Source organism: Belonocnema kinseyi, chromosome 6 (assembly GCF_010883055.1).
Source record: "Belonocnema kinseyi isolate 2016_QV_RU_SX_M_011 chromosome 6, B_treatae_v1, whole genome shotgun sequence".
Classification (NCBI taxonomy): domain Eukaryota; kingdom Metazoa; phylum Arthropoda; class Insecta; order Hymenoptera; family Cynipidae; genus Belonocnema; species Belonocnema kinseyi.
Window position 1 is genome coordinate 138028019 of NC_046662.1, and position 9905 is coordinate 138037923.

Consider the following 9905-nt stretch of genomic DNA (forward strand, 5'->3'; position numbering starts at 1 on the left):
CCATTTTTCCATGCAATTTTTATCGAAAATTGAAGACAAAAAATTTTTAAATAGGTAAAACGTAATTATTATTTTATATGTCCTATTTGCCAGTTTTTCTAAGCAGAAAGAGGTTAGGAAATACATGAGCTGAAATTGTAATTAATCTGTACGTTCTTTTATCTACCGTCAATGTTACAAAGATTTTATCAGTACTAAAATATTTCTCTACTATAATATTACAAAAAATTTTAATTCTTTCCTTTTACTCCACTTAAATTTGCCGCCTTATTTATCCAATATGGAGAAACTAAGCCGCTTGCTTCGATTGGTTCCATTTTGTTCAACTTGCGCGTGGCTAGACCATGCATTTATTGGATCATGCATGTGCACCTCCCTATATTAAATGTTGTAACGGAGCCGGGTTTAAACATTTTTAATCTATGTTTTAATCTTTGTATAAATTTAATATGCTAATTAAGAATCTAGCAATGCTGATAAATTTATATATTTGTATACAAGTCCGAGGTAGCTCGCAACAGGTTACAAATGCAAAAATAAGGTAAATAAGTAAAGAAATACCATGTTTGTTTTTAACCCTAGACGGATCCTATACATGTTTTTGCCCTCACCGGCTCCTGTGGGTGACAAATGTACCCCATTTGAATTCCTTGTGCACAATCTTTTCCTTTCATCGGAATCAGATGTTAATATACACTATTCTCTTCGTTTTTTAATGTCAAAGAGATTGGTGTATATAACATCTTGTTTCGATGAATTTAAAATGTTGAAAAAAATGTTTAAACAAATAAAAATTGAGAAAAATCGAGTTTTTGACCATTTTTGGAAATAATCATGCCATTTCTTTTCTAATTAACTAATTTTAACATTTCAAATCCCATTTTGAAGGGGATAAATTGCACCTTAAGGTGGTCTAGGTTTAAACTAGGTTCCTTTCAAAAAGTATATTTATTTGAACATTTGATGTCTGAAAATTAAAAAAAAAATGAGAAAAATCATAAGTGCGGACAGAATGCTTATTATTATAAATAATTTGAATATATAATAGGTCAATCTCTTTGTTTTCTGATGTACAATAAGATGGTTTCTTTTAACTAAAGATAAACAAAATGAAGAAAAAGTTTTTTCATTGAAAAAGCGGTTAATAAGTTTGAAATTTAGGAAAAATTCATGGGAATTAAAAAAAGAAGCCTTTTCTAAAATCACTATTTTTATTTTCAAACTAATTCTCGAAATAAAATTGAATTAAAATAAATTTTGCATTAAATAAGTTCAATCTGCTTCGATGCAAAGATTGCACAAGACCGCCTAATGTTCTTCTCACACAGGTCGGTTGCAACTTCTCTCTCTTTCCTGCGACACTGTAGTTACAGCATCGACACTTTTTAGTTCTTATGTTCTCGACATTTTTGATAAAAAAAAACAAAGGCTCATTTATTATTTAGTAAATGAATTATTATTGGAATTTGAGCACTGTATGAATAAAATTAAAGTAAACAACTTTACATTGATGTACCATACCGATAGAAATCTCTGAGTATATTCTAAAGATTTTCTAGGGTCAGAGAAGCTCAGAGAAATTCCCCGCAGGCACTCAAGTAGATATATTTACAGGTCCAGGTAGTTTTTTAAAAATGTTTTATAGGCTTTAAAATATCCTTTCCGAATTTGAAATAGAAATACGATCATAAATAACAAGCAGAGAGGCTACATCAATAGAGTAGCCGACACTCAAGGGTCCTTTGTTAAGCTTTCGGATTAAAATTTAGAAGTAGATTTTTTAAATTTCATAGTTAAGAGCCTAAAACACAATACATCGGAATCTACGGGTTTCGATGATTTCAGATATCTAACTTTTTTTTTAAATGCTTAACATTGCAATTAATATGACGTTTCTTGTAAATGGAATGAGATACGCCAAAGAAGACAACCTTTTTGAATTCAACTAAAAAATGGTATGTTAGAATATAAGTTATAATGATAAATAAGTATAATGAGAAAATTCATCAATTAAAAAAAGTGTTAATAATTTGAAGAGCAATTTAAACAGGGAGACTCGTATTAGCGACGGCCAACTACTCTAATAACTCTGCCCGCCCGGTACGTGACAAATACAAAAGGAACATTATACTACCGTCGCACCACTCTTAAAAGGACCGTGAAAAGGACCCAAATCTCTCAGACTATCATCGAGACTAAATTGTTTTAAATCGACTCTGCTTATAGTCTCAAATGGGCCAGGCTATTTCGTTAGAGAATACTCAAAAATTTCTATCGGTAGGGCAGTGCCGACTCAGTGCTGTTTCTTCAGCACTACATATACCGCTAGTTTTCTATACCTGAGTTCCCCTTCAAGTGTCAATTTAAATTTGTAAAAGGCTGTTTTCACCCAATAAATCTAGTCTGTGAGGTATTTGAAAAGGTGTGTTAGTTTTATACTATCACAGTAATACAATAATCTGAATTTCAGTAAAAAAAGTAAAATGTAAAAGTAAAATGTAAAGTAAAAGTAACATGTAATTTACAGGTTAATTTAAAACGGAAAGATTGTTCACTTTTCATCAACGCGTGCGTATGAAATGAAACTTATAGGTTAATTTAAGTCAGCTGCTTGTTAAAATTAATGAAATTTATGCGCTATCGTTAAGTTATTAGGAACATGAAATTAATATAAAATGAAAAATTGAATAATTTCAGGAAATAAAGATGTTTAGTTAAACGTGAGCATTGAATAAATTCTTCATTTACGTCTCATAAATCAAGTTGTTTATAATAAAATAAATTCTTTTTTTTTCTTAATTTTTTCTTTATCTAATTATTTATAGTAAAATAAATTCTTCATTTACGTCTCATAAATCAAGTTGTTTTATCCTGTTGATGTTGAATGAGATTAGTAGAAGGAAAAAAGAACTAGCAGTGCCGTACCGATAGAAGTCTCTGCATTTTCTCTAGCGAAATAGACTGGCCCATTTGAGATTACAAGCAGAGTCGATTTAAAAAAATGTAGTCTGAGAGATTTGGGTCATTTTCAAGGTCCTTTTAGTGGTCCTTTTAAGAGTGATGCGACGGTAATATAATAGTAGTTGGCCGTCGCTAATCCGACTCTCCCTTTTTAAATTTTTCTTCAAATTATTAACACTTTTTTTTAATTGAATGAATTTTCTCATTATACTTATTTATAATTATAACTTATATGCTAATATACCATTTTCTAGTTGAATTAAAAAATGTTGTCTTTTTTGGCGTAACTCATTCCATTTAGGAGAAACGTATCAAATCCAATTCTAAGCATTTAAAAAAGTTAGATATCGGAAATCATCAAAACCCGTAGATTCCAAATTATTATGTTGTAGGCTGTTAACTATGAAATTTAAAAAAATCTATTTCTAAATTTTAATTCGAAAGCTTAACAAAGGACCCTTGAGTGTCAGCTACTCTATTGATATAGCCCCTCTGCTTGTTATTTATGATCGAATTCTTATTTCAATTTCAGTCTCTCTGCGTTTTATTTATGATCGTATTTCTATTTCAATTTCGGAAAGAACATTTTAAAGCCTTTAAAACATTTAAAAGAACTACCTGGACCTTTGAATATATCTACCTGAGTGCCTGCGGAGAATTTCTCTGGGCTTCTCTGACCCTAGAGAATCTTTAGAATATACTCAGAAATTTCTTTCGGTAGGGTGGGACTCCGATAACTTTCGACTTTTCTCGATCCGAATTGATTGTCGAATACGAATTCCCTAGGCTTTCTATCGACTACCCAGTGGGCACAAAGCTATGGAAATCCCAAGAACGTCCTATGTCAGGCCAATCAACATCTCTAAGACGTCCAATGTCCTAAAGATGACCTAAAGATGTCTTAAAGACAGACACGTTCTCGGAAAATTTTTGGTATTGACATTAGACGTTTTAAGGGCATCTCTAGGATGACATAAAGACATGTTACAAAAGACGTCTTAGGGATGTCCTGAAGACGTCTCTAGGACATCCTTAATTTTTTTGCCCATTGGGTATAGACGATAGTCGAATCTATGGAAGATGGAAATCGACAGTTTAACATAGGCGTCGTCGTCTTCATAATACATTGAATAATAAGATGGCTTTTACTATTTTTCAATTTATTTTACTTTTTCCATGGTGTTAAATTATTGGACTCACGCACAAGAAAGTAAATATACACAATTGTAAGATATATAAATTGATCAAACTTCATATTTAAATTTTGAAGTTATATGTTCGAAAGAGATGAAAGTAGTAATTTTTAAGCATTGTAGATTAAATATATTAAGGTCAATTAAATTTCTAAAAAAAGTTCCTGGAACGTTTCGCGGGCATCTTCGGGTCGTTCTGGCGAAACCTTCCACGCACGTTCCCGGGATGTGTAAAACGTTCGCCCTTGGTGGCATTCCCAGAACGCCCCAATAGCACGTGAAGGGACTTAACGTTATTGTTTTTTTCAAACAAATATCTCGTACACTGTAAGAGATGGGAAAAAATCGATGTCATCTTTTATTTTTTAGTGTCGCATATACTACACTACAATATTATAAACCGACTTTGATTTTTACCTCTCACGGTTTAAGCGCTATTTATTGATGACAATAATAGCAATATCGATAAGTTCTCTTTGGTATGTTTCAAAGGGGCGGACATTTTAAACGTCGCGGGAACGTGCTTGGAACGAGTCAGGGAGATTTGGGTCCTTTTCAAGGTGCTTTTAGAGGCCCTTTTAAGAGGGATGCAACAGTAATATAATAGTCCTGTTGTATTCGTCACATACCGGGCAGGCAGAGTTATTTACAGTAATTGGCCGTCGCTAACCCGATTCTCCCTTTTTAAAATTTGCTTAAAATTATTAACACTTTTTTTTAATTGATGAATTATCTCATTATACTTATTTATAATTATAACTTATATACAATTTTTGAGCGGAATTAAAAAATGTTGTCTTTTGGCGTATCTCTTTCCATTTGCGAGAAACGTTGTATTAATTCCAATCCCTGCTCATGAAAACGCACTGAAAAAACAAAGAAAACGCACTGAAAAAACAAAGAAAACGCACTGGTCAGTGCTTACTCAGTGCTGTTACTTCAGCAATGCTTGTACCGCTAGTTTTTGTACCTGGGTTCCCCTTCAAAGGGTCCATTTAAATTTTTAAAAAGCTTTTTTACCCAATAAATCTAGTCTCCGAGGTTTCTGAAATGGTGTGTTAGTAGTATATACTATAGTGTTAGTAAAAATCGGTGTGTCTATGCCAACGCGACTAGGCTATCAAGTGGACCTGCTGAAAGGGATTAAAAATCATAATTTAAAATTTGTAAAATTTTGAAATTATCTACGAGAAGTTTAGAAATTCAGAATCTACGGGTTTCGATTATTTCAGATATCTAACTTTTTCTTTTGAATGTTTAAAATTGAAGTGAATATAACGTATCTCATAAATGGAATGAGATACGCCAAAACAGACAACTGTTTTGAATTCAACTTCAAAGTAGTCTATTAGTATAAAACTCATAATTATAAATATGCATAATGAGAACATTCATAAATTAAAAAAAAGTGTTAATAATTTGAAGAAAATTTTAAAACGGGAGTCGGTTTGGTCGCGACCAGGTAGTGTAAATTACTCTACCCGTCCGGTCGTGACGAATACAATAGGAACATTATATGACCGTCCCATCACTCCTCAGTGCGGTTTAGGTGCTGAAAATCAGCACGAACAGGCACTGGAAAACGTACTGGCGGCCCAGTGCCCTTCGCCAGTGCGTTTACAGTGCCTTTTCATCGGCATGGGTTGTATTAATTCCAATCTGAAACATTAAAAAAAAAGTTATAGATATCTGAAATCATCGAAACCGTACATTCCGAATTATTATGTTTTAGGCTGTTAACTTTGAAATTAATAAAAACCTATTTCTAAATTTTAATCCGAAAGCTTAATTAAAAACCCTTGAGTGTCGGCTACTCTATTGAGATAGCCTCTCTGCTTGTTATTTATGATCGAATTCTTGTTTCAATTTCAGCCTCTCTGCTTGTTATTTATGATGGTATTTTTATTTCAATTCCAGAAATGACATTTTAAAGCCTTTAGACCATTTAAACGAGCTATCTGGACCTTTAAACGAAACATATCTTTTACAATCGAGACTTGCATTTAAATATTCTTCCAGAGCTCTCAATATTTTGTGAATAAACAAAAAGTTTAAGACTTATCATTGGATATTTAAAATAGTAGGATAATAATTTCGTTCCATAAAATAAGGATATACACACCCTGCTAATAATGGATTATTAAAATTGATTGAAAATAAATAAAGTTCTATTGTTTTTAAATATTTTCAATAAATATTGGATAGCTCAATAATCAATCATATCTCAATCATCTTCATATGAATAATTGTGAAATAAGTTTAATTATATTTTAATAATGAATAAAAATAAATGAAATTCAATAAATTTTTAATAAATAAATCCAATCAAATTCTATTACATTTCAATAAATTTACTCGCATTATAGAAAATAGGTGTCGGAATGAGAATCAATTACATTTTACGTAATTTAAACCAATCTATTTCTATAGCTTTAAATAATTTTGTATTATGAATGAAATTGAATATATTTTTCATCAATCATTTTGAATTAATTTTTATCAATTTTCAATCATTGTGATTGCGTTATTAATAACAATTGAAGAATCTAAATTAATTATATTTTGCGCAATTGAACCCAGTCGATTTCTATTGTTTTAAATATTTTTAATTATACGATTAAAACTCAATAAATTAATGAAATCTAATAGTTTTCCTCGAATTAATTTGAATCAAGTCTTATCACTTTTCAATCATTTTGATTGCTTTATTAAAAAAATTTAAGGAATCAGAATTAACTCCATTTTTAGCAATTGAACCCAATTGACTTCTATAGTTTTAAATAATTTTAATTCTACGATTTAGACTGAATAAATTAAGAAAATTTAATTTTTTTGTCACGATTTAATGTAAATAAATTCTTATAATTTTTCAATCATTTCAGCTGCTTTCTTGAAAACAATTCCAAACCAAATGGATGTGGCTGTCGATCCAAATAGATGTGTCTGCGCGTGTACGGGGGGGGGGGGGTAAAAAGTAAATAATCTGCTGTAACTTTCTTCCAGTTGTTTGGTGGTTATATGTCCTTTGTCATGTAGATACGTCACAACCATTTAAAAAAGTGTCAAGAAAACTGATTATTTATGCAATTATTGTGAAAATGACACGGTAAATTTTGCCAATGGGGTTGTCCATAAATTACGTGACCTGTCTAGGGGAGGGGGGGGGGCGATGATTTTTGTCACGGTTTGTCACGAAGGGGAGAGGGGTGGTCGTCCGCTGCGTTATGTGACACTCAATGCTGTAATAGCTTCATTTATCAACTCTAAAAAATGCAACTTATGTCCTTTAAATTAACCGCCAATCAAGCAACTGAGTGTCAGTGACGGGTACTGCCATCTACATAATACAGATGAAGTACATTTTTAAACGGTAAGTTAACGTATGTATATCTATGTATTATGTATATAGTGCCTTGAGTTGTTTCTTGTTTGGTAAATTTCAAGCAATGTCGATTGAACTGTCACGAAATAAAGAGGTTGAATCTGTTTGAAACCCAATGAAAAAACTTGATAATGGATAAAAATAAAGCTTTTCAAGACTTGGCTTCTGCTTTTAAAAAGGCTTTTCCCGAGAAATCGGCAGCTGATTCACAAAATGAAGCAGTTAAATTGTGGAATTCAATTAAAAATGAAGGTGCTTTTCCGGCCAAGTTTCAGTCGAAAATGGCAGAACTGAATAGTAAAATATTGAAAAAGAAAAGTACACTTTTTTCTTACTCGAGCAAGGTTGGTTTTCCGTATTTTCATCTTGTGTTCAATTACAGCTAATATTGTCAGACCATGTCAAGCTTGTTACGTTATATGTATTAGGCATCGACAAAAGCAATAAATTCGGTGGTGCAAGCGAACAATTCGTATAAAAAAAGTTCATGCTCATCTTCGAATGACAATGGTTCGGCTTCCTGCAGTAACAATGATGCGAAAAATGACGTCTTGCCTTCTTCAAGCGTGCGTATTTGATAAATACTGTATAATCAATAATAAACAAGAGAATGTTTTTGTAAACTTGGTTAAAAATTGCAAGATTTAAATAAAAAATTTGTAATAATCCAGCCACAAAGTATATGTATGTATTCAAAGAAAAAAAAATAAATTTAAAATTTGAGGATCTGATTTCTTCATTCAAAGAGAAATAAATGAATTTCAAATAAAAAAAAATAAAAAAATTCACACTCTTAAAATAAAAAACTTTCAAATTCAATAGTTAGAATTTCAGAAGGTATTGAAAAACTTTTCTTACATAATTGATACAATATTATTGAAGCATGAAAAAATGATTACACCATGAATAAAGAATTAAATGATATAAAAATGATTGAAAGGGATTTTTTTGTATTTAGTACTCCTGCGATGCCCATAATCGAACTGTACCAAAATCTGTTATCCAATTTATTTGAACATTTTCTACAGGTGGTGGAACTTGATGGCTACAAATTCAAAACGCCAACCCAAGACGAATTGAAGAAAGAAATAGACTTATTACGCAATGAATTCCAACACCTTGAAGTGAGAAACAAAGCTGATTTATTGTCACAGGATGAAGAAAAGATTTTGATAAAAACAAAAAAAGAATTAAAAATAAAAGAAAAGTCTTTAAAAGTAGTTCAATACACTGCAGAAAGAAACAGAAAGTTTCGTGCAAATAAGAGAAGCAATTTAGAGAAAATATGTTTGGAATCTCCTGAGATAAAAAAAATTGAAATTACGCACAAAAGCTGGTCGACCAAGAGTTGAAGATCAGCCAGAATTATTTAAGGCCATTTTGAATATTTGCACTTATGGATCTGCAGCTGATAATAGACGTTGAACTGAAACATTTAATTGTATCAAAACACTGAGCACATTTCGCAGCTGCAACAATCCGCAATCTAGAAGATCTAGCTTCCACATTAGGACCAAATGAAGTTGCTTATATCAGTCAAGATGATAAAGCTCGGGTACCCTTGGGAATCACAGGTTATTACTCCTGTACACAATTAGAAACGTAGCATGACTAATTTACAGCCTCATTAATGATACATAATATAGTAAATGTTCATGTTAATCAGCGATACAATTAAATTTTCTGTAGTCATGTCTAAAAAGTTTAAATTTTTGCTTACACTGATATAAACGTGTGTGTGATTAAGTACAAATTATTGAAGTTTAATTTTCTGTCAAAATTTGACACAAAGTTGAAAACTGTTTTTGTTTTTTTTTTTTAAATTTCAGCGGCTCAAAAACAAAGCCCACTTTTGATGAATATGGAGTACCGAGTCAGACTCCCAGATCACGATTGGGTCGTTGCTCCTGCCCATAAACTGATACCCTCAGTTTATGCAGGTATTGTCATCAAAGAGCATGAATTTGGAACTCCAGATGCCGTTAGTTACTCAGGACCAACCTACATAACTATACGATCAGGAAAGCACTCATCTTCAACAGCATGGTCTCACGTTTTAGATATGGAAAAATTAATCGATATTCTGGAATTCAATATAATCACTAAAGATTATTTTGGTAATACGATACAAATCATGATTTTCAACTTTGATGGTGGGCCTGATAAGAATCCGCGATATAATAAAGTTATTTTTGGGGGGATCCATCATTTCATGAAAAATAATTTAGATGCTTTGTACATCGCTTGCAACGCCCATGGTCGAAGCCCTTTCAATAGGGTTGAACGCAGGATGGCCCCTCTGAGTAAAGAATTATCTGGGGTAATTCTCCCTCATGAAAACTTTGGAACTCATTTAGATAAAAATGGTA

The 9905-nt window shown here is 31.8% G+C and overlaps 1 protein-coding gene across 3 annotated transcripts in view; it reads left to right on the forward strand.

Annotated features, from left to right (window-relative positions):
* Window positions 1–404: 404 nt before the first annotated feature.
* Window positions 405–9905, forward strand: part of LOC117174903 (tyrosine-protein kinase transmembrane receptor Ror) — a 150497-nt gene continuing 140996 nt past the window's right edge. For all 3 annotated transcript variants that reach the window (XM_033364343.1, XM_033364345.1, XM_033364344.1), the window contains exon 1: window positions 405–541. In XM_033364343.1, coding sequence (XP_033220234.1) covers window positions 450–541 — 92 coding nt within the window. In that variant the 5' untranslated portion in view covers window positions 405–449. The remainder of the gene's footprint in view (window positions 542–9905) is intronic.